At 40.5% G+C, this 26,217-nt stretch overlaps 1 protein-coding gene and 1 long non-coding RNA gene across 2 annotated transcripts; both read right to left on the reverse strand.

The window, feature by feature from the left end:
- Positions 1-8,364: 8,364 nt before the first annotated feature.
- On the reverse strand, positions 8,365-25,201 carry LOC117513638. The gene is made up of 2 exons (XR_004561655.1): positions 25,141-25,201; positions 8,365-8,732 (listed from the first exon to the last, which is right to left on the reverse strand). It is a non-coding gene; the product is annotated as an uncharacterized LOC117513638 (long non-coding RNA).
- Positions 9,847-16,305, reverse strand: id4 (inhibitor of DNA binding 4). The gene is made up of 3 exons (XM_034173866.1): positions 15,714-16,305; positions 15,137-15,196; positions 9,847-11,155 (listed from the first exon to the last, which is right to left on the reverse strand). Exons 1-2 carry the CDS (start codon positions 16,086-16,088, stop codon positions 15,149-15,151), a joined length of 423 nt encoding a protein of 140 aa, XP_034029757.1. The 5' UTR covers positions 16,089-16,305; the 3' UTR covers positions 9,847-11,155; positions 15,137-15,148.
- Positions 25,202-26,217: the final 1,016 nt, after the last annotated feature.

The following is a 26,217-nucleotide window of genomic DNA, read 5'->3' on the forward strand; positions in this document are numbered from 1 at the left end:
ATCAGGATTCAAGCTCTCTGTGCTGAATATTGTTAAAAGTGCCTTGACATTTGCACGTATTTTGGCACCGCACTCTCGCGCACTTCATCATGACTCGATGGGAGACATCAAAGTTTAAAAACAAACAAACAAACAAACCAACAAAAACAATATAAGACTTTACATGAGTTGAAGAATAAGGGGGAAAAAAGAAACAGAAGTTGCTCTCCCAAAGAGATGATCACTGTTTATGCTCTCTCCGGTGTTTGCACAGGCACAGTGCAAGAGGGAATCACCGCGTAGACGCAGTACCCGCAGGACAGCCCACCAGAATATTAAATAGGTTTGATTTTCATCCGACCATACGATTGCCGATCGGGAGGTGGTCGTGAGAGGTTAAACGCAGGTCGTTACTCCATGTATACTACACAGTGCAGGACGCACGATTAAGCTGAAACTCTGTGTGATCCAAAAATTCTCGCATGAGTGAAAAATCGGCTGAAAAAGGGCCGATACTTGCAGAGTGTAAGCCCAGCTTAACTTTACAACACAGAAATGGAAAAAGATGCTCAAATGACTCACAATTCATGGAGGGAAATTGTACGTTACCGTAACATTAGTTTGGAAGTTGATGACTGTATAAAGAAGTGGAGCTCATTGAGGGACAAATTGATCCAGAAAAAGCCACTGTTCCTGCTGTAAATTGCATGAAGATGCAATGGAGAACTTTAAAAGGGTCACACGCATGTCCACGTCACTGCATGGCCACAGAGTTACAGAGTCGTAGAAGCATAAATCAGGCTTTAGGATTTTAAGGTACCACTGCACAGCGGACTTCGAAAAAAGAGTCCGGCGCATATTTAAGGCAGGCGTTTATTTTTTCAAATGAAGGTTTGATCCGGTCATTAAATGATGCAGGTCCTGATTAAAGGTCAAATACTTAACCAAGGAAATACATAAGATTAGTGCTGGGGATTCCCGTAGATTAAATGCATATAGCAGATTTTGATTTTAATGGACAAAATTTGCTGGTCCACTTGAACCATTATATGCGAGTTTAATGCAATCCATTTACCAAAGGTGGTAAAAGTAGCATTGCAGGTCATTTTGAAGTATCAGTGTTATGTGTCGGACGCGGTCGGAGCACCGACCCAGCGTTTGATAGGACCCAGCATAAAATAAGCAGAGCACGGTTCAAAAGGTAACAGAATTTAATAAACATAATAGTGAGTGGAGTGATAAACAACCCAAAAAGTCCGTGGTCTGGTGAGGTGGAAACACGGCGCGCTCTCAGCAGTGCAAACGGTCCGGAGCCACAGCAGTTCGGACCCAGGGACCCCGCCGACACCCCCCAGGCTGCTGCGACAAACCGAGTCTGCGAAGGAAGAAATCATGAGGTGAGTCCAACACTCTCCACACAGAGAGACACAGCTCAAAGGTGCACACAATCAGCAAACACTTCCTGGCTTTAATATAACTCAGCTTCTCACCCTGCAGGCACGGAACAACTCAGTTCAAATCTCCACTGCAGCAGAAGCTGATTAGGCGATTAGCATAGCGTAACAGCTCAATATAACAAGGTGTGAGGGACACCAAATCCACTGTCATTACTTCATGAAAGTCACCAAAACCAAATTACCTCAGGAAGTGTGCTGAAGAGCGTGAGACCTCACCCAATCCACCTTCACAGACTGTGGCATCAAACCTGGAGCGGTCTCTGCGTCCGTAATGGTGAGATTGTTCTCCTGACGTCGATCTCACATGTCTGCTCACAAGGTCGAGTCTCTGGCAATCACACACTGTGCATTCAAGGTTTAAGTGCAGCAAGCTCTGATCAAGACAGATACACCACAGCTGTGAGTCCTGATGACCTGCACGTGATAACAAGCCTCAGGTGTTCAGGGTGAGGTCCTAATACTCAGCCACACGTCAGCCACTCAGTCCTGAATGCATGCCAACTGGAAGGAGAAACAGAAAACAAAAACAAAGCCAGCCAAACACCCCAGCCCACAACAATCAGAAGTTTTAAACATGTTACAAAATTGTAATGTGATGACATGGTCTGATCCAAACTAGTGAGTAATCGGACGTAATTTGTCCAGATGTACCATAATATTGAGGAAGGGTCAGAGCATATGAGCGATATGAGCATGGATTGATTTTGGTGTGGAACAAAGATGATGATTGTTATCTTATTTGTGACTCTGACTTGCTCCACTGTCACATACTGGACCAGTACCAGAGTGCACACACTGTGCACCTTACTTAATTTTTACAGTAGAGGTGGGCGGATCGATCCTAATATTGATAATATTGATACCAACGCTGGTATTGATATTGAATGATCCTCGTGTAAAAAGATCGATACTCAAGCTTTTTTTCTCTCCCGCACACACTGACTGCTGCGCACGCAGATTCATGAAGTCTACTGTCTGTAAGAGCAGCGCTGCACTGTGTCACACAACACGGAGCAGCACACCCTTGTATTGTGGTTTGTCAGCCTTCTACCTCAGGAGAATTTAAGTTGTGTTGAGTGATATTTTTTTTAAACAAAAATGTTGATTGTGATAATAAAGTATTTTGTTGTCACGTACAATGTTTGGCAAAATTCTGTCCTAGGTCTTTTGGATCCTTTGGATCTATGAAGCTTAAATATGAAAACGTATCGGTATCGGTATCGATATTGGCAATACTGGGCCTGTATTTACTTGGTATCAGATCAATACCAAAATTCCCGGTATTGCCCACCTCTATTTTACAGATGCCTTTGTCATTAAAACGTCAGTGCCTCTTCAAAAATATAATTTCTGCTTGAATGTGGATTTGGCTGCTCAGTTATTTTGTTTGAGCTCAAATTAAAATATAATGTTTTTTTGGGGGGTTTTTTGAGCAAGCAATTGGCAGTTTCATTGGGTGAAACTGGCCTGACGATGCACTGAGCACAGCGGCCAGTTGTGTGTGTGTGAACAGGGCTGTGCACAGCCTCACCTTCCGCTGTCTTCTTTAACTCTCCTCTGGAAACAGACATAATATGAATCTGTAATCCCATGAAAAGAATGCTGTGCTCCGTAGCAGACAACAGTTTTCAGATGTTAACAGATACATCTTTGTAGAAAAGCACAGACGTTAGCACATAGACTGCATACAGTAGGGTAAACTGGGGTAGAAAGTTACACGGGGCAAATTGTTAAAGCACACTCTCTGGATGCTGCGTGTGTGCATCATTTCTAATTTTAGCCCTCGTGTATGCTGGACCCGTATACAGTAGTGATGGAAGTGTGACAGTGCGCATGCACTGGGGCTAAAATTAGGGTGACAGGACAAAATCCCAACATGCATTATCCCAGTGGACAGAATCCCAACTCCTCATTACAAAAGTGGACAAAATCCCAGTGTCATGAATGAATATAAATATAAAAGATAATAGGGTTAGGGTTAGTGTGCTACATTAATGTAGTTGACACCTGTAAACAACTATGGTGTCATCTCAACACAGCGCTCAAGTTTTGGCACCTGAAGCTGAAACCTCTTAACAAGTGAGATGGGACTTTGGAATGAGACTGGGATTTTGTCCATTTTTATAATAAGGGGTGGGATTCTTTCCACTGGGATATTGCCTGTTGGGACTTTGTCTGCTGGGGTTTTGTCATGGATTCTTAAATTAGATATGATGCACACTTGCACCGTGTAAGTGTGTGCCCCGGTTTACCCTACCACTGTGGGCGTGTCCACAATCTGTCGTGTCTTGGATCTGTGTGTTTGTAGTCTGCTCTAATCTGCTGTATGATAGATAATATGACACACAGCTTTTGATTGCTGTTGTACAACCCCAATTCCAATGAAGTTGGGAAGCTGTATAAAATGTAAATAAAAACAGAATACAATGATTTGCAAATCCTCTTCAACCTATATTCAATCGAATATACCACAAAGACAAGATATTTAATGTTCAAACTGATAAACTTTATTGTTTTTTTGCAAATATTTGCTCATTTTGAAATGGATGCCTGCAACACGTTTCAAAAAAGCTGGGACAGTGGTATGTTTACCACTGTGTTACATCACCTTTCCTTCTAACAACACTCAATAAGCCTTTGGGAACTGAGGACACTAATTGTTGAAACTTTGTAGGTGGAATTCTTTCCCAATTCCATATTTTGAGCTTCATAATGTGCCACACATTTTCAATGGGTGACAGGTCTGAACTGCAGGCAGGCCAGTCTAGTACCTGCACTCTTTTACTATGAAGCCACGCTGTTGTAACACGTGCAGAATGTGGCTTGGCATTGTCTTGCTGAAATAACCAGGGACGTCCCTGAAAAAGACGTTGCTTGGATGGCAGCATGTGTTGCTGCAAAACCTGGATGTACCTTTCAGCACTGATGGTGCCATCACAGATGTGTAAGTTGTCCATGCCATGGGCAACTTACACACCCCCATACCATTACTGATGCTGGCTTTTGAATGTTGTGCTGGTAACAATCTGGATGGTCTTTTTCCTCTTTTGTCCGGAGGACACAACGTCCATGATTTCCAAAAACAATTTGAAATGTGGACTCATCAGACCACAGCACACTTTTCCACTTTGTGTCTGTCCATTTCAGATGAGCTCAGGCCCAGAGAAGGTGGCGGCGTTTCTGGATGTTGTTGATGTATGGCTTTCGCTTTGCATGGTAGAATTTTAACTTGCACTTGTAGGAAAGCTTAAAATTGTTGGCCTGAAAAGGTTTTTTGTTTTTTTTTGGTCACATAAACATAAAATGTTGTATTGTGTTGCTAACAACATCAAAGTAGTTATCTCAACTACCTGTATTAGGTTTGTTGTGTAATGTTGATCTCATTTCAAAAGTTAGGTTGGCAAAACTTAGAACTATAGGTTTGAGGCTATGACTGAATTCTTTGAGTTTGCTTTTGCAAAGAACGGGGTTTCCAACTCAAATCTGCAGGGGTGTCAGGGTGCTGCCATACAAGGCGCTCACTACACACCGGGAGCAACTAGGGGATTAAGGATCTTGCCCAAGGGCCCTTAGTGTTTTTCCAGTCAGGTGGGGATTTGAACCGAGGATCTTCTGGTCTCAAGCCCAACACCTTAACCACTATACCATCACCTCCCCCAATTATTGATTTTGAAAACCAGGCTGTTGACACTGACTGTCAAGTGTGTTGTGTAACTTTGTCAGTGTAACTCTTAGTCTGCCCTCAGATTTTCAAGCATTCAAGTTGAAGTCATTTCCACCAGTTTTAAAATATTACAACAGTAACATCATTTTATTATAAAGTTGCTTTTGTGTGGAACAAATAAGCATATTATTTGGAAATTCCTCTGAATTCACATAAACTGAGATTGAGTGACACTCTGTATGATACACAAAAGTGTTTACATTTGTACAGTTAAGGTTAATAAACATTTGAACTGACTTGGTTTTGTTTATCTGTGTGACAGACAACATGTTGACAAAATGAGTCTTAGTATATAGAAGTCAAAACTTGAAGTCTTAATACATAGTATGAAAGGTACATTTTCTGAACAAAAAATAATACGTCTGCACATCTTCTATTTTTCAGAATTCTTAGTTTGTCGAGCTTGCAGCCGGTCTTCTCTGTGTCAGCCTGATCCCGTCAGATCTCAGAAGCTAAGCAGTGTGGCGTCTGGTTAGTACTTGGATGGGAGACCTCTTTGGAACACCGGCGGCTGTATGTGTTTGCGGGAGCAGCCGAATGGACAACAACGACAACTTAGTTTGTAGAACTTGAAATTTGAAGTTATATATATGAATGTTACATTTTCTGAACAAAAAATAACAAGTTGGCACAGCTGAATTCTTTGTGTGTGCAGCTCAAAAATTTAAGTTACATTACACATGAATAATAAGTTATCTCAACAAAAACTTATTTGTTTGTTCAAACTTCAGATTTTTAGTTGGCCTCAAAACCCAAAAATCCAGTGGAGACTGTTGCCTTGAAATTTTAAGTTGACACAACTTTTTTGTTTTTACAGTGTAGTGACGAACTGTGTTAACTGACAATGGTTTTCTGAAGTGTTCCTGAGCCCATGCGGTAAGATCCTTTACACAATGATATCTGTTTTTAATGCAGTGCCGCCTGAGGAATCAAAGGTCACGGGCATTCAGTGTTGGTTTTCAGCCTTGCGGCTTACGTGTAGAAAGTTCTGCAGATTCTCTGAATCTTCTGATTATATTATGGACTGTAGATGATGGAATCCCTAAATTCCTTGCAATTGAACATTGAGAATCTTTGTACTTATACTGTTGGACTATTTTTCTCATGCAGTTGTTCACAAAGTGGTGATCCTCCCGATCTTTGCTTGTGAATGGCTCAGCCTTTGGGGATGCTCCTTTTATACCCGATCATGACACTCACCTGTTTCCAATTAGGTGTTCTTTGAGCATTCATCAACTTTCCCACTCTTTTGTTGCCCTGTCCCAACTTTTTTGAAATTGTTGCAGGCATCCATTTCAAAATAAGCAAATATTTGCACAAAAACAATAACGTTTATCAGTTTCAACATTAAATATCTTGTCTTTGTGGTGTATTCAATTGAATATAGGTTGAAGAGGATTTTCAAATCATTGTTTTCTGTTTTTATTTACATTTTACACAATGCCCCAACTTCATTGGAATTAGGGTTGTAATAAATGAGTCAGATTTCCTCATTTTTGAAACCACAAAGACCATCAGCGGCTGCAACGGCTTTAACAGGGTTTTTGTCAGGGTGGCTTGTGTTTGGAGTGTCCTTGAAAAAGTGGTCTCCAAAACCATTTTTGACATGTCTGTTGGAAAATGAGCTTTCTGACGCTTTGCAAGCATCTCTCCGCTACTCATTAAAGTGGTTACTCGAAACAATTTGCATATGAAATATAACAAAGTAATGTGTGAATGTTATTAAGCCCCTTTCACACCGGGCACGATTCAAATTGCATATACTGCGTATCTGAACGCAGGAATGTATTCATCATTTGCGCGCAGCAGGGGGCGAAGCTTGAGGAGGTGAGAGTGCCGACGAGCTCAGCTCAGCAGCAGCCAGACCGTAAAATGAGCTCTGATTTCTCTTCTAGTTTATATTTCTTCTTGTGCAGTGCTGCAGGTCTGCGCTCTGATTTCTGTTATAGTTTATATTTGTTCTTGTGACCGCGGAGCTGCAGCCGGTGTTCCAAACCCTTCGTGAGAGGACGTGGAGATGAGGAGTTATAGTGGATGTAGACATGTCCTGTCTCTGGCAATCAGTCTGTGAGCAGGACTTATGGACTTTATTTAACACAGTCGTGAGAGAACTTGAGGAGGTGAACGCGATGAGTTGCAGTCAGGCTGTAATGAGCATTTTTTTTAATTGTTCACATGTGCTCTTTGAGCGTAGTAGTTTTACTGCATTGTGTACACAGTATAAAAAGTTTGACAATGCTGCGTGATTTATAGCTCTGCAACAATGGAACACAGCAGGAATCATAAATTGGCGTTGGGTAACGTTATATTGTGTGGGTGTGGCATCCAATCACGTTAAGTACCGTTAAGTTGCCTCAGCTTGTGAGAAAACTACTTCCTTTCTGCGTCATGTGCTCGACGGAGAAAAAATTAAACATGTTTAATTTTTGCCGTCCGTTTTGCTTCGCCCTTTGCGTCCCTCATGGTGTCGTGGCATTAGGCTGCATCACCTCGGGGCTAGGTTGTATCAGCTTGGCATCGTCATGATGCCAAGCTGATACAACTCGAAGCAGGCCCATTGTGAAAAAGGCTTTAGCTGGCTTTCAGACGGCTCATTCATTCATGTTCTGCCACTATTCCAGGTCCGAGTCACTGTGGCAAAACGAGCTCTCATCCCAAACCTCCTCTGCCAAATCCTGCAACTCATAGGGCGATCCCGAGGCATTCCCAAGCCAGCATGTCCCAGGGTCTTCCCAGTTCTCTCAGTTGAACATGCATGGAAGACACTCCCGAGGGAGACCACCAGTGGGCATCCGAACCAGATCCCCAAACCACTTCCATGTGAAGAAAGCAGCAGCTCTACTTTAGAAGTCTCATCTATACATTAAATGTGTTTTTTTTTCTACACTGTTCACACAAAAGGACAAAAATACTCAAATTTAAGATGAAATTGCTGAACTTTGAGATTTAGAAAGTTATTGTAACAAATAATCACACCCGTTTGTTTCCAAAAATGTTTTGCTGTTTTTTAAAAAAGTTCACAGTTTCACAGTTTTAAAACACTTTCATAAATGTTCTCATTGATTAAAAAAAAAAAAAGTCTCCTCAGTGAGGCAAGAAAAAATGACCGTCTTAATGTCCAAATATTTCTGGGCCTAAAAATAACCAAATGCATTTTGCTTTCTGCTTATCTGATATTGAAAACAGTAAATATCAACACATTTCTTCCTGGAAACTTTAATTGTTTTGACAAAACCTCACAGGCCAGCAAAGGTCAAGAGGTCAAGTCCAACATTGCAGCTCACACATGTACAAGCGGCCTCTCGCACAGACAGGAGGGCGCTGAGGTAAAGGCCGTGCTCTGCAGCGCGAAAAGTAAAACCTTTTCCTGTTTTCTTTTTTTTTTATTCTGACGTCAACAAAAGGCTGCCAGGTTTCCAACAGAGGAATTCTTAATATCTCACAAACGACCCGCTGCAGTCTGTTAATGTTCACATATTTCATCAATTCATAACCAAACCTTAATGATTTTACACATCAATCATTAACTTTGAAAAGGGCTGCACACACACACACACACACACACACACACACTAGAAACACTGTGAGAAGTGCTTTCATATTTTAAACACAATCCACTTGTTAATAATGGAGGCGTCAGTCTGATTTAAAGGACCATACCGGACATTCCACCTGTTTTTCCAGAAGGTATAACTGGAACAGGGAAGTTAAAAACCTTGTTCACTATTAAAGTGAACTTAGATGCATGAAGCCTTTGTGGGCAGAGTCATTTGTCACAGTGAATAAGGTTTTACTCAGATAAAAAAAAAAAAAAAAAAAAAAAATATATATATATATATATATATATATATATATATATATATATATATATATATATATATATCAGTTTGCTAACATGGACTCAGGAGAAGGTGCAGTCAAATTTAAATTGTGGCGTAACTGTACATTTTCATTAAATTTCAATATAATTTTTTCACTCGTGAGGTGAAGGTGCCCTAACCCTAACCCCATGTTTAATGCATGAACTTTTTTGTATTTGGCTGCTTTGCAGAACAATGAAGGTCCAAGCCCTCAGCGTCTAACTGATGACCACAAGCAATGACTGGACGTCTTTGGTACTCTTTGTCTCCTGAGTTCCACAGGAATGGAACTTGCATCACGAGGGAATGTCGGCCGTGACCCTATGGTCATGGTCGAGCATGATCCAGCGGAAAGACCCAAAACACGCCCACGGGTGACCCGGCTGCAGCAGATAGAGCAGATGGCTACTACTGAGAGGTGTGAAAGGAACGGAAGTCATCCAATCAGGACCCAGAGACTTGCTCCCGGGCCTGTCCTCTGCTAACCAAAGGTTCTGTTTGTTTGATGCATCTCCTGCATGTTGAAATGTCCTCAAGCAGGTCATTGAACTCAAACTGCTTCCAGTGTGCAGGTTTGCACCTTGTATTGAAGATCCCGACATCGGTGCATGAAAGGGTGGATGTGCAGCGTTATTACTGCAGTGCACTAAGTACATGCACTGTAAACAAACTCATAAAAGTTCTGAAACTTAAAACTCAAGTCCGCCAGCTGCACAGATCTTCCCCTTGAGTTTTTACCTTTCTCAACTTTTTTTTTTAAGTGTGTTCTGCTTGTGTTGAGTAAATTCAAAAAGGTCTGTGCAGCTGGTGGCCTTTTAATTCTTAGTTTATCTGTTTTTTTTTACCGTGTGTTCTCAGACAGATCAGTGATGCAATATGACGTTCATAAATGTCTCTTTATTTCTTTGCCACAGGATGTCCATGCACCACTTGGAGATATAACCAGATAACCCTCTCATTATTTATAATTATATTAAAATAATAAATAAATGTAACAGAAAAAAATCGTAACAGGCAGTTTGTACGTTATGATGGATTTTGTATCCTGAAAAAGATCAATGTGTTAACAAGTTAAACTGTGTAAAAATTAAATAATCTCAGTGGTTCTCGGTGAAAATTGGGGGCAGAGTTTCACTTCACCGTTCCAGTTATATGTGTTGAAAATGTTTGAATGCTGGCTACATATATCTAAAACATAAAAAAGTCGGTATAGTCCTTTAATGAGTTCTTGTATCAATCATGACCTTTTCAAAGGGCTGAGCACAGAGTGGAAACATAACACACATTATTTGTCACTGATTTCACATTGTAAACACTGTCAGAAGTGCTCTCCTTCTTTCTTTCTTTCTTTCTTTCTTTTTTAATAAAATACTCTCCAATTGTAAAGGATCAAACAGCGTCGGGCCCTGTCGCTCGGAGCCGTCACAGTTAATGAGTACAAAACAAAAAGAGAAAGCTGAGCAGAGCAAATAAGAGGAAGGACTCGGTCACATTTCTACACGGAGCCAGACATGCTACATGTTCAACTATTACTGACGACATCACGTTCATTCACCGAACACTTCAATGTGGAAACACAATATTTACATCAACAACCACAACAAAAGGTTTTAATAAAAATATCTTATAATTACAATAGTCTATCTGAAGCATATAAGTCATCCTTTCACATACTTTAATAGAAGGTTTCTCTATATGTACAGTCTTAATTGTCTCCAATCAGAATTGTTCTTTACAATATGAAATATTTGAAGGTTCCAGAGACGACTTCCCTGTTCAACACAAACCGTCTATTTTAAACAATAGACTGCGATTTCTGCACACTAGTAAAGCTTTAAACTGCTTCTTTTTTCTCTAAGCACAATTCATAAATTGCGTTTCCAACAAAGCCGACTCAACGCGGGGATTTTAGACAATTTTCAAGTAAAGTTAGTGACAGTTAAGCAGGGGAAGGAGACGGTTACACAGTGGCTCCCTGTTCACAGCAGGACAAGCTGGTATGAGAAGTGATTTGATTTGGGTGGAATTCCTCACAGCGGTTTTCAAATCCCCTTGTGACTGTGCCTCGGGTTGTTGGGTGCGAGTCCGTGGTGAAGCTTTGCTGGCTTTGGAGCAGCTCTGTGCAACCGGCGCACCTGTAGAGGGGATGAATAGAGGCAGGGGGGTGAACCCGCAGCTCCAGACTGACTGGCGCCACTGACAAAACAGAGGCCATGCTTGATCAACAACCCAAAACAAACCAGGTCAGACAACAAGCACACAGCTCGACAGAAAGGCGGGGAGTAGGGGGCAGGGCCAGAGGGGCCAGCAGCACCACCTCCTCCAAATCAAACTGGATTTCATTACAAAACGATTCATCAACGCAAAAATGAGTGCCAACTAGTTTGGCAATGGGTTAACTGTTTACACCAACTACTAAGAAACAAAAATACAACTGCTCATGAGTAGTTGCCAGGTTCTAACTCATAGCTTCAAGAAGTTCTCACACAGATTTCTGAGTCTATAGGTGCCCTGATACTTGCATGACTTTGATGCGCGCACTTGCATACACATCATCGTGACGATCCCACCCGCTGTGTTCCTAGCTGGACGCCACGCTTTGTTCCACATGCTGTGCACTGGACGCTGTGTATATAAAATAATTATTTTGCAGCAGATTAATCATTTTCTGTTGGAGTTAGCTGTTGAAAACGACTCTAATTGCTTCCACAATCACAGAGGAGAGCTCCAGCGGCTGCTTTTCTTGTGCGTGCACGCTTAATGTGGTGTAGAATGTATTTGGAGCCATCTAAAAAGGTAATTATTTGTAATAATTATATTGTAATATCTTGGTAAAACAGTTGCATGTTATTTCTTTCTTGTGAGCAGCTGTAAAAGTATGTTTATGATAGATTTAACATCTCATTATAATCGTTCAGATTATAATGTGCTGTGATGCGGTGCGCTGATGCAACCACTCACACGCAGTGTTTTTGACTTGTTTGCGTAATGTTCACGTGAAGTTCGCGTAATTAATGCGACAGAGATTTTGCACATTTCAAAATTTTCTTTGTGCACTTGCACAAAGATGTGCACAGTGTACAACGGTTTACAACAAGTTTGAGATGAGTTTACTTTGTGCACGGCAGAGTGCATGCAAGTCCGCGGTCAAAGTCGTGCTAGTGTCAGGGGGCCTTATCTTTTGGTGGAACTGTAGTTGTGGAGTCTGGGGCCCATGAGGTCATTTGTTTTGCAGCAATCCAACCCAAATGTGACCAACATCTACTTGGGCTCCGCCCACTCCCGAGCATGTGTGGAAAGGGATGTTAAAAGGGCATTGACTGCCAGTGTGACACCACTTTACCCTCAGTGCGACCTTTGGCCTCTGCACCCCTTCACACAAAAAGGGGTGCACACGGCCTTTTAAAATGCTTTTGGAATAGAAGTTTATGTGCAGGTTTTAAGTGACAGCAGCAGGTTGTGAAACTACACTAAACCTGACGGTGATGCAGAGCCGTGAAGCGGATTGTGGCGCCAAATGTACTCAGACGTTATTCAGTCAGAAATGTTAAAAAAATAACACTAATAATAACTTTTTCAGAGAAATTTGCTATGAGAAGATGCTACGTGAATATTGATCTCATGCATGTTTCTATCTGAGCGTGCACACACACACACACACACACACACACACACACACATTCAACGGTCATAAAAATAAAAACACCTAACACCAATCTGGAGGCGGAGCAATCCAACACTCTTTTCGGGTTTTGCTGTGAACATGCTTTTATTCTGCTTTAATCTTGTATTAAAACTAGATCTCATCTTATGCTTCACTCCCTTTTAAACATCCATAAAACATCAGTAAATTAATAATATTAAATTAAATGAATGATCTATAACAACATCAAACTTCAAACTTTGGACTGAAATTTAAAAAATATCACACTGTTCTGAGTTATAGTGCTGTCTTCATGAGTTCCAACACACTGTGGAGATGAAACGATCAATCAGCGGACACACTCTTTAATTAATTAATTAATTAATTAATTAACAATTTCATCTCTACAAAATTGTCCAACAAAAAGCCAACTACAATTATTCCAAAACTAAAGTGGACATGTCTTCAAATGACTGAATAATTTTGACAAACTAAAAATTTATGGAGACATTTTGTTGTTGTTTATTTAGTTTTTTTTTTTATTTACAATGATTTAATCCTATTTACACTGTTAAAAAACAGATGACAAACAGCAATACCTGCTTTAAAATCCTCTTAAAAATATTAAGATTATATGCGTAAAAGTATTTTCAACCAGTTAAGGTGAAATATTATCTCTGGTCTCAGAAACTTTACTGTTGGTTCAGAAGAGTTTTAAGATGAAAATACGATTATATCTGCTTTAAAGACACATTTGAAAGGGTTTAGCGGCAGAATGATAGATTCTGTTCTATTACAACAGATTCTCTCAGAAGCTTTAAAGCTTGAGAATCGGTCATGTTACAGGTTTATCTCCAAAATGTTGTTTTGCAGATCGGATTTGTTTATGATTACTGTAATTTCGGAATTTTAGTCATTCTGACTGGTCCAGGCTTCCTAAAATGAGGATTTTCTCCTTTTTCTCAGTTTTTATTCAGCATACAAAACAAAAAACAAACAAACAAAAAAAGCTTCATGTTTAAACTGCTAAATAAATGCAAAGAATTATTTAAATACAAAACCCTTCAAGAGAAACACAATTGAGCTATTTTTTTAAATGAAGAATGTCACTAACTAGTTTTATTTTAAAACAATAATTCAGTTAATAAGTTGCAGATCTAGATATGGGCCCCTTTTTCTTTTTATAGAATCCATAAAGAAATTAATCTATACTGATTAGTATAATCAAAATGTTGATATATTTTGCAGGTTAACTTGGGCCTGCTGATCAGCACCCCGATGTTAAATTCCCCTCAAAGCCACGAGGCTGTTTGTGCTTTTATTTTGAGCTCATTTTCAGGCCATTTTCCCCAGCACAGTGATGAATGTAACTTTAAAGCCAGTCCAGCAGATTAGAGGGCAACGGAGGTTTGAACCCTCTCTTCTTCCCTGATTGCTGCACCGGTGACAGTTATTGCACAAAGCACAGCTGCCTCTGAGGTCGCTGCCAATTTCATGTTCCTCAATTATTTTTCTTGACATCTACCAGCCTCCCCAAAACACTCAGCAAATTGTGGCCTTACAAGAGCTTTCGCTTTACAATAATCAGGTACATGCGGATGCCTAAATGACCACTTAGCTGTGTTTTGTGCTGACCTGAGACCAGCATGCACATTATAAAATGTGATTAAAACCAAAAGTATCACAATCAACCTGCAGCTATTTTCACTATCAGCTAAACTGTCCATTAATGTTAGAATTAATCAGTAAAGACGGGTGAAAAATGTAAATCAGCTTTTCCCAGGATGCTAAGTGATGCCTTCAAATCCTAATGGTAAATATTTACATTTTACAAGGACACAAAACTAAAAAAAAAAATCACCATCTGAATGGAAAACTGGGATGTTTTTTTTATCCCTTATAAACGATGTTTATGCTAAATTTTGAATCAATATAGTAAATATTTCTAATTAATCTTGGATACATTTTACTCAGCCTTTATCTCCCTGCAAATGTGACATTGAAAAAAACCTGAATGTAAACACTGACTTGGACCCTCTGAGCTTTGTGCTGATTACTGCTAAATCCTCAGAAATACTTTAACAAACCTTCATGAAATAAAACTTACATTGTGACTACAGTGGCAAAAAAAACCCCCATATAACATTTCTGAGTCATTGTGTGTTTTCTTATCATTCTGTTGTTGTTTTTTTTAAATAAAATTATAAAATTATATCTCCTGATTTTGTATCTCAAGATTTACACCAAATTTGTTCTGATTTATTGCACAGCTCAGCAGCAGCAGCTGATTTCTTTCAACAAAACATAAAAATCACTAATAAAATTGAATTAAAACAAATCAAGTGAATGATGTCATAAGAGCACAATAGGCAGCTGTGCAGGGCAGAGGGCTAATCAATTTATTATCCAGTTGTAAATAAAAACAAAAATCCTGTGGGGTGAGATGATGGCAGGTGTTCTTTTTAAAACTTACCAGTGCAGAATCTCAGCGGCATAGAATCGAATCCTCTGGTTTTTTGACTAGTGATGTCCTCTGCAAAAAAACAACAAAACAAAAAACAAAAACAAAAAAACAAAAAAAAACAGATGTCATCGTTTCAATTCTCAGATTCTCAATGCAAGAGCTTGAAATAAATGATATACACCAGAGCAGCAGGAAACTGGGCCACTACATTCTTCGCTAATAAATTCTCTTATAGCCTATTGAATAATAAATTGTCCTCATTGTGCGCAGTGGAGTGGGCTGCAGGCTGAGGTACTTCACTCATCCTGGGATAAGGTGGGCCTCTGACACTCACTCTTATTATCATGCAAATCCCAAAGACTTGCAATCAAGTGCACAATCTCACCCACCACAAATGCGCTTTTACGCACCATTTGTTCAGCAGCAATGTGTCAGCTGCATATATCACTGATTATATATATATATATATATATATATATATATATATATATATATATATATATATATATACACACAAAGACAATTAGGCGCTTTGTCTCCAACCTGGCGCAGGGATCCGCACGGGGTCCCTGTGTTTGCCGCCTACCTGATGGTGGTCAATGTTGAGGACAGTCAGCGGTGTCCGGCTCGGGTTGGAGGCTGGAGGCGGGCAGGTTCCGCTCCGCTGTGTCTGTTGTTTCTGAAGGGAAGGGTGCGTCTCCAGGGCCAGCTGCAGGTCCAGGATGTAGTCTATGACGTGCTGGAGGATCTCCACTTTGCTGACTTTTTTATCCTGTGGAATGGTGGGCACGAGGCGCTTGAGCCGGCTGTAGCAGTCGTTCATGTCGTACTGCAGGCAAAACAGGTCCTCCTCTTCCATCCGGCACCGCGCGATGTTCGCGCTGCGCTTCGACAGATAGTGCACGGAGAGCGCGCTGCTGCTGGAGGAGTCCTGGGGGCGGACGGGAGTAACAGCCTTCATTTTAAAGATCAACAAGAGACGTGGAAAAAATACCGGAACAGGAGCGATTCGAGGTTAGAATAAAATTTACTCTGCACAGCTCAACAACGGTCGATAGGCGCCTTTCTGGTCTGTTAACGCATCACTCGCACGGATCTCCAGGCTCGCTGTGGTACGAATGAATAGATTTCCTGCATTTATAGAGGAGAGGGGAGGCGCCAAGCCAAGCAGCTGACACATCAGGGAGAAGAGCTGGTCAATCACCGGCAGCCCGCCCGGTGCCCACCGCCTCCAGAACCGAACCGAGAAAAAGAGGAAAAAGGCGTGTCTCACTCAGAGAGAGAGAGAGAGAGAGAGAGAGAGAGAGAGAGAGAGAGAGAGAGAGAGAGAGAGAGAGAGAGCGCTCCACTGCGCATTACCCGCACAAAGAAAGAAGTGGCCGCGTGCACAGTCGGGTTGTGCGTGACGAGGACATCGATCCACGCAAAAGCATAAATGTTTAGTATAAACGTACGCAGTTCAGTGAGCTGAAGAGCGTCGGAGCGCAATTAGCGCCGCCGTCTGCGGTGCGTAATTACGCACAGCCGCGCCGGTATCGACCAGTCCTGAACAACACACATAGACAATAAAACCACCTAGAGAGATTAAAAACCACCTCTATATAACCCCCACCCACGGTACACCAAAACTACACATCAACATAAGAAATAGTACAGAAGAAAAAAAACAAAACAAAACAAACAAACAGGCCCACCTGGTTCGACTGAAACCTAAATTTACAGAAAAGCGTATGGAGGTAAAAGACACACTGAAGTACCTTTAAAGCCTTTTTTTCCCCTCCGCTCAGTCTCTGGCTTTGTGGTCGGACGCTTTTTTTTTGGACTGATTTTTTGGATTGATTTGTAGTGTTAACAGTACAAACTCACCTGCTCATTGTGCTTCAGCATCCTTTGAGCGTTTATAGTTGCATACATCCCCCCATTATCCACTTAACGTGTTCTCCGATAATGTCCTGTTTGGTTTTATCTTTAACTCTTCAGACATAATGCTGCTGGTGTCCAAATGGATTTTACTGAAACTACTGGGTTAGTTGTTAGCAAAGACTTTCTTTTGCAACTTCATTCCAGATCCATCGATTTTAAAATTTGATTTAAAATTTGGAGTGCTTTATGCAGTTTGACTGCGGAAATCCAGGTTGAGATCTTGGAGGAACACACACTGATCAGCCATAACACTGTGATCACGGACATGTGAAGTGAATAATACTGATTAACTCCAGTGGCAGTACATGGGATATGAAGTTAACATTTTGAACTCAAACTTGATGTGTTGAAAGCAGGAAAAATGAAGACACAGATATGAGAGACACTGATGGCTGGACATCCTGGGCCAGAGCAGGAATTCTTGTGGAATGTTCCTGGTCTGTAGCTGTCCGTACTGACCAAAAGTGGTCCAAGGAAGGAAAACTGATGAAATGGAGCATCTGTGGGATGTGCTGGACAAACAAGTCAAACTCAATCAATCAATTCAATCAATTTTTTTTTTATATAGCGCCAAATCACAACAAACAGTTGCCCCAAGGCGCTTTATATTCAATCAATCAATCAATTTTTTTATATAGCGCCAAATCACAACAAACAGTTGCCCCAAGGCGCTTTATATTGTAAGGCAAGGCCATACAATAATTATGTAAAACCCCAACGGTCAAAACGACCCCCTGTGAGCAAGCACTTGGCTACAGTGGGAAGGAAAAACTCCCTTTTAACAGGAAGAAACCTCCAGCAGAACCAGGCTCAGGGAAGGGGCAGTCTTCTGCTGGGACTGGTTGGGGCTGAGGGAGAGAACCAGGAAAAAGACATGCTGTGGAGGGGAGCAGAGATCGATCACTAATGATTAAATGCAGAGTGGTGCATACAGAGCAAAAAGAGAAAGAAACAGTGCATCATGGGAACCCCCCAGCAGTCTACGTCTATAGCAGCATAACTAAGGGATGGTTCAGGGTCACCTGATCCAGCCCTAACTATAAGCTTTAGCAAAAAGGAAAGTTTTAAGCCTAATCTTAAAAGTAGAGAGGGTGTCTGTCTCCCTGATCTGAATTGGGAGCTGGTTCCACAGGAGAGGAGCCTGAAAGCTGAAGGCTCTGCCTCCCATTCTACTCTTACAAACCCTAGGAACTACAAGTAAGCCTGCAGTCTGAGAGTGAAGCGCTCTATTGGGGTGATATGGTACTACGAGGTCCCTAAGATAAGATGGGACCTGATTATTCAAAACCTTATAAGTAAGAAGAAGAATTTTAAATTCTATTCTAGAATTAACAGGAAGCCAATGAAGAGAGGCCAATATGGGTGAGATATGCTCTCTCCTTCTAGTCCCCGTTAGAACTCTCAGGGAACTTCCAGGAATTAAAGGACCTGCTGCTCACATCCTGATGCCAGATGCCACAGCCCACCTTCAGAGGTCTGGTGGAGTCCATGCTTTGACAGTTCAGGGATGTTTTGCTGACCTGATCAATATTAGGGAAGTGGTCACAGTGTTATCAGTGTATCTACACCTGTCATAAACACGAATCGTGGCGTGATTATTTTTACACCAGTCTTTTCCCTGGAACAGTAGATACAAATGTTTATGTCACTGTGGATATGACTTCACCTTCCTTCCAAGTCGAAGCTTGTATTGTCCATCATGATGATGATTAGTTCATGAAACATTTCTCGAACCAGCAATTATTACGAGAAGAACCACCTAATTAATCAAAAAGAGCGATCCAAGATTTCTGACGTCCACCAATCCAGATCCAGATCACCTCCAAAATTCTGTAGAGTCTTCCATGCCCTAATATCTATCTGTGGTGCAAATTTGGTGAGAATCCCTGAAATAGTTTTGGCATAATGCTTAAAAGCCTATAAAGTGAATCTTGATCCAGAATCCAGATCCAGATCACCTCCAAAATTTAATGGAGTCTTTCATGGCCTAATATCAGTCTGTGGTAAAAAATTTCATCATAATCCGTGCAGTAGTTTTGACGTAATCCTGCTAAAACAGACAGACAGACAAATAAGAAAATCAATGCTGATGATTTTATTATGTCCTTGGTGGATGTAATAAACTTACATTTTAAAGCTGTATCCCTTTTCAGTAAATCATCTGAATCATGACACATCAAGACAAAAAGGCAGGTGTATGTTCTTTTATCTTTGCTGTGGGTCACTCAGTGGGTCCACTCTAGATTTAAACATCCTCAGGAGATAATAATCCATTTTTAACATGTTCTCTTCTGTCTGTGGTTACACATTTCCTGATAATTTGAGGATTTTATAAAATACTCTGTCCACATGGGAAAAATCTGAATGAACTGATCCTGATTGATCTGGACCAGGTCCACAATGTCCATATGATTCACCCTAACTGACCTGTTGCTGGTGGATCAGACGAGACAGGCACGCACACGTGGATCTTGGAGGTTTATGATCCCAAATGTGAGCAAAACCACCACAGTCTGAACATCATCATCATCATTAAAAGTTTTCAAGGACTGTTTCCTCCTCCTCTGTTTTCTGTTGCCATGGGAAGCAGCTGTTCCACTCAGTTGTGTGGAACAGTGTTTGGTTCAGGGTCGACCTCAAAGGGCTCGGTGGTATGAATCTTTGATGGGAGCCGTTTCTTTGGCACCACGGTGCAGGAACTCACTACACAAAACCCTCAGTAGTTTCTCACTGATGGCAAGACTTTTAACATTTATCTCTATAATAAAGCTAAAAGTTGCAGGTTTTACACTCTGAAGGTTAGTTTTTGATATCTTCAGAGAAATAAAGGAAAATTTACTACTAAGAAATCTGTTTTTCTCCCATGTAAAACATTAAAATGTTATGCAGAATTTTTGTATCAATTTTTGTAAAAAGACAAAAATATCCAAAACAGTGTGAAAAGAAACACATCAGAGCATGGCCAGTGTTTGCCCTGCACACTCTACACACCACAGACCTACTTGTATATACATTATGCTTCTGGGTGTTACGGTGTGTTTGACTATGTATGACTTCATTATGTGACGTCTATGTGACTTTATTATGAAATCATTCATACCAATCAATCACAAATATTCAGTACATGCTTTAGATCATCCATCTAGTATTTTTGGTTGTTGAGATATACAGTACATTTAAAAAAGTGATTTTTTTCAGATCATGTTTTCTTTGACCTTTGATCAAACTACTCCAAAATCTAATCACCTCTAGATATCTACCGAAATAACACTCCCACCAAGTTTGAAGGAAATCCATCCGGCCACTTTTAAATTATTTTCAGAGACAAACACATCAGTGAAACAATGTAGGGGCAGATCCAGGATTGTGTAAAGGGGCATGGACCAAAAACACTTCTGAATGCTGTTTCTGAATTCTCTATTCAGCAGCGAGTTAGTGAGATAAATTTGTACCAGACCATGATTCAGCAAGGTATAGTAAAGTTGTTCACCTTTTTAGCCAAAGACAGTTCAAATGAGTTCTGTTACTTGTCATCATTACATCATAGCATCACAGTCAAGATCGTACAATACAAGTTCAAATTAATATTAAATGGGTTATAAAGTTTCTTTTTTCTGTGATTACATTTTGTTGAGAAATATGCACCAAAATGCAGGAAACGGCACCTAAGATTTTATTTTTTTCTTGAAGGACATGCCCCCAGACCCCTCTAGGAAAGAGCGACTGAGATACAGTCACAAATCCACGCCCCTTCACCCCGGATCTGCCCCTGCAATGTCCGGCTTTGCCACTTTGCTGGCATGCACGGTCTTCATTTTTTGCCTCACTGATGATGATGATGATGATGATGGTGGGTCCTGTTTTTTTTTAGGTTCATGTTTGTCATCAATAATAGCTACACTAGAGTATTTTGATTAAAACAAAACATAAAAATCATACAATATTTCACTCAAACAAATGTTGCATATTTGTAAAATAAAGGGAAGGTAGTTGTAGAATGTTAATTTGGTGATTTATAGCCACACTGCATGACTGCAGAAGGACGCTTCACCCCGTATTTACCTTCAGATGAGAAGACTGAACACGTCAGCGCCTTCTGTGTGAATCTTTTTCTCAGCATCATCTCTTTGTGTTTGTGTTCGGTCTGTACTTCCCTAATGGTTTATAGCTGCGCTGGCTGGGGAGCACTGCCTGGTAACGAGAGACTCCTTACTTGACGAGCCTGACAGGTGAATGCGTGTTTGTTGTGACGACAGAGATCATCAGGACCACACCACTTTATCTGAAGGTGTCCGGATTAGTGCCGCAGTATACTGCAGTATTTCTTCCAATGGGGTGACAGCACTGCAGTAACTAGGTGCGAAGTTAACATCACATGATGGATAAATCTGTCCTAGAGATTCCCCCGGCATCAAACCAAGATAGAAAATGCTCGATGGCTTCAAATCACAATGTATCAGAACTGATGCTGAACTTTCCACGTCTACGGACAAACCCTAGTCTTACTATCACCTTAACCTGAGCTAACCCAGCACCAGGGGTGGATCCAGAAAGTTTTTTGGTTGTCTGATTCATCACACTAAGTGAAGTCGCTATCTCAGCATGCGCAATGAATCATGGGTACACCCAAAATAATCATAATCATAATAATAATTATAATAACCTTTATTTAACCAGGTAGAAATTCCGTTGCGATCAAAACCTCTTTTACAAAGATGACCTGGCTGAGAAAGACAGCAGCACACGTCATAATGGACAGGTTCACATCAACATGAGAACGTTGGTGATAAATAAAATGCAGTCATCTTGGTCATAACGTCACGCATGATTTAGATTTAGAAACATAGGCATTGCACAAAAGAATACCATTTCTGGAAGGTAGTCATTCATGATAAATTTGACCCGGAAGCGATAAGCCGCCAATGTTTTCACTGCGTTGTAGAAAATGTCACCAGAAAAAGTGATGGAAAACTTGACTAAGGACACAATTTTGTGTAGGACAGATGAATTTCATGGAAAGAGATGATATGGGGATGAGCTTGGATGCTTTTCAGCAATAAACAGAGCTGAATATAAAAGAGTTTTTGGTGAAACAAGGAAAAGAAAAGAGGAGTTGGTGGGGTGAGTGTTCAAGGAATGAACATGGCAATATTACCGAGATCAGAACAAGTTGTCCACCAAAACCAGGCAGATTATGAATCACTACTTAGGATCAATGACGGGGAAATGTACAATAGATTAATATAGAAAAGTGGATGGGGGAGAAGTCGGAGTGTGCCAGTAAACTTCTAAACTTCTACAATATATTCTTAATTCATCCGACTGAATAAGAAACTAGCTCAGTTATAAAATCTTGCTGAAGCAGTTGTTAGGATCTGCGTAAACAAACATGGCCGTTCATGTTTCCCACAAACAGCGGTATCACAGCTCATTCAAATGTCGTTTTTACCAAAATCAACAATAGCAACTTCAAGAAAGCTATTCTAATAAGCTTCTATAACATATTACCAGTTCATTTCATAGACTAACACATGAATTTTGTTGAAAAACAATGAAAACAGGTGTTTTCAGTCCTCATCACAAACAGAAACACATCTTTCCCAGAAACAGCGATCTCTATGTAAGCCAATATGCTCCGCGTTGAGTAATTCTACAACTGAAGTTATTGTACTTGGCCCCACAAATCTTAGAAACATGGTGTCTAACCAGATCCTTACTCTGGATGGCATTACCCTGACCTCTAGTAATACTGTGACAAATCTTGGAGTCATTTTTGATCAGGATATGTCCTTCAATGCGCATATTAAACAAATATGTAGGACTGCTTTTTTACATTTGCGCAATATCTCTAAAATTAGAAAGGTCTTGTCTCAGAGTGATGCTAAAAAACTAATTCATGCATTTATTTCCTCTAGGCTGGACTATTGTAATTCATTATTATCAGGTTGTCCTAAAAGTTCCCTGAAAAGCCTTCAGTTAATTCAAAATGCTGCAGCTAGAGTACTGACGGGGACTAGAAGGAGAGAGCATATCTCACCCATATTTGGCTTCTCTTCATTGGCTTCCTGTTAATTCTAGAATAGAATTTAAAATTCTTCTTCTTACTTATAAGGTTTTGAATAATCAGGTCCCATCTTATCTTAGGGACCTCTTAGTACCATATCACCCCAATAGAGCGCTTTGCTATCAGACTGCAGGCTTACTTGTAGTTCCTAGGGTTTTTAAGAGTAGAATGGGAGGCAGAGCCTTCAGCTTTCAGGCTCCTCTCCTGTGGAACCAGCTCCCAATTCGGATCAGGGAGACAGACACCCTCTCTACTTTTAAGATTAGACTTAAAACTTTCCTTTTTGCTAAAGCTTATAGTTAGCGCTGGATCAGAAGACCCTGAACCATCCCTTAGTTATGCTGCTATAGACTTAGACTGCTGGGGGTTCCCATGATGCACTGAGTGTTTCTTTCTCTTTTTGCTCTGTATGCACCACTCTGCATTTAATCATTAGTGAATGATCTCTGCTCCCCTCCACAGCATGTCTTTTTCCTGGTTCTCTCCCTCAGCCCCAACCAGTCCCAGCAGAAGACTGCCCCTCCCTGAGCCTGGCTCTGCTGGAGGTTTCTTCCTGTTAAAAGGGAGTTTTTCCTTCCCACTGTCGCCAAGTGCTTGCTCATAGGGGGTCGTTTTGACCGTTGGGGTTTTTCTGTAATTATTGTATGGCTTTTGTCTTGCACTATAAAGCACCTTGGGGCAACTGTTGTTGTGATTTGGGGCTATATAAATAAAATTGACAGACACCCAACCTTTGATATTTTCACAATGATATTCCAACATGCCACAGATTTAAAGCCTGCAAAACACTGTCAATGTGTAGACACATTACCCTAGCACCGTTCTATTCTAGACTGACCTTTGACCGGAAGAGCTAGCAGGACCTTTAGCCACACTGCCCATGCTCCCGCTGAGATAGCGACTTCACATAGTGGGCAATCCACTGAACGGATTACACTCATTCATGGAATGACAGTGTAATATTATCACTGTTAAAAATAAGTAAAATAAAATTATATTAGCAGTAAGCAACTCTTCATCATGAATACTAACATTAAAAAGTCAAAATTGCAAAATCAAATATTTATTTTACTGTAAATCATATCTTTCATAATTGCTAGTGAATTTTGGAAGATTGGCCAGGAATCTCTAAAAACGCCTTAATTGATAATGTAGTATCGTGCAGATCATAGACATTTGTCCTTCTTCTGTGGACAGATAATACAATGTAAAAAAATTAAGTCATATTGCTGAACACAGTAAGATATGTTCAACGTTTTTCAGTGGAAGAAAATGACTAAGAAATTGTGGAAAACTTCAAACTTACAAATTTTCTCTTGTTTTATTGTCTTTCTTAGCTTTATTTTTTCCTTTTTTCTTTTCTTTATATACAGGCATGCACATAACTGGTACTCATTGTGCTTGTGCATGCTAAAAATAAATGATATGCTGCAGAAAACAGAAGCTAAGGGCTTCATATGAGGAAAGCAATGACAGATTGTAGAAAAAGTGTTTCCCTCTGCTGTGCATCAGTGATGTTTAGCACACACGAGCACAATGAGTACCAGTTATGTGCACCCCTGTTTATATATTTTTCTTTGCATCTTTTCTTTTTTTGGCTGGTGGGGGAGGGGAGGTTCGCATCCTCCCATCCATCCTACTAATGTTCATTCCCCTGCTCTCCAGAGCGTATCTCCACCTCTCCAGGCTAGACTCAACCTGTTCTCTACTCTCATTACAGATCACAATGTCAACTGCAAACATCATAATCCATGGAGACTCCTGTTTGATCTCACCAGTCAACCTGTCCATCACCACTCCGAACAAAACAGGACTCGGACCTGATTCTTGGTGTAATCCCACCTCCACCTTGAATGAGTCTGTCATTCCTACTGTGCATCTCACTGCTGTCACACTGTACTTGTACATGTCCTGCACTACACTCACATCCTTCTCTGCCACACCAGACTTCCTCATACAATACCACAACTCTTCTCTTGGCACCCTGTCATGAACTTTCTCTAAATCCACAAGCACACCCTGTAACTACACACACACACACACACACACACACACACACACACACACACACACACACACACACACACACACACACACACACACACACACACACACACACACACACACACACACACACACACACACACACTTTATGGAAGTCTGAAGTCAGTACACAGCATCACTGGCCTACACGTCACAGTTTGGACTTTAGTAGCAGTGGAATACCAAAATGTAAGTCCCTTTTCTGTTGTTTATAAACTAATAAAAAGTCAAATGACAAGGATCTATTTTAGCCATTATATAAAACAAATAATGAATGTTTTTACATTCTTTCAATGGAACAAATATTTCATTTGGAACAATATTTAAATCTGGAACAAACCATTCAACTCGGCTTCGCCTTGTTGAATGGTTTGTTCCAGATTTCACCTCATGAAGTATTCGTACCATTGAACTCATAAACATTCATTATTTGTACACTCAACAAAAATATAAACACAACACTTTTGGTTTTGCTCCCATTTTGTAAGAGATGAACTCAAAGATCTAAAACTTTTTCCACATACACAATATCACCATTTCCCTCAAATATTGTTCACAAACCAGTCTAAATCTGTGATAGTGAGCACTTCTCCTTTGCTGAGATAATCCATCCCACCTCACGTTGGCACGTTGGAGAGGTGTTCTCTTCACGGATGATGCGAAGGAGATATGATGATGCGAAGGAGATATGTTGCACTGCATGAGGCAAATGGTGGTCACACCAGATACTGACTGGTATCCCCCCCAATAAAACAAAACTGCACCTTTCAGAGTGGCCTTTTATTGTGGGCAGTCTAAGGCACACCTGTGCACTAATCATGGTGTCTAATCAGCATCTTGATATGGCACACCTGTGAGGTGGGATGGATTATCTCAGCAAAGGAGAAGTGCTCACTATCACAGATTTAGACTGGTTTGTGAACAATATTTGAGGGAAATGGTGATATTGTGTATGTGGAAAAAGTTTTAGATCTTTGAGTTCATCTCATACAAAATAGGAGCAAAACCAAAAGTGTTGCGTTTATATTTTTGTTGAGTGTATATATATATATATATATAT

The sequence above is a fragment of the Thalassophryne amazonica genome, chromosome 7, assembly GCF_902500255.1.
Source record: "Thalassophryne amazonica chromosome 7, fThaAma1.1, whole genome shotgun sequence".
In the NCBI taxonomy this organism is placed as follows: domain Eukaryota; kingdom Metazoa; phylum Chordata; class Actinopteri; order Batrachoidiformes; family Batrachoididae; genus Thalassophryne; species Thalassophryne amazonica.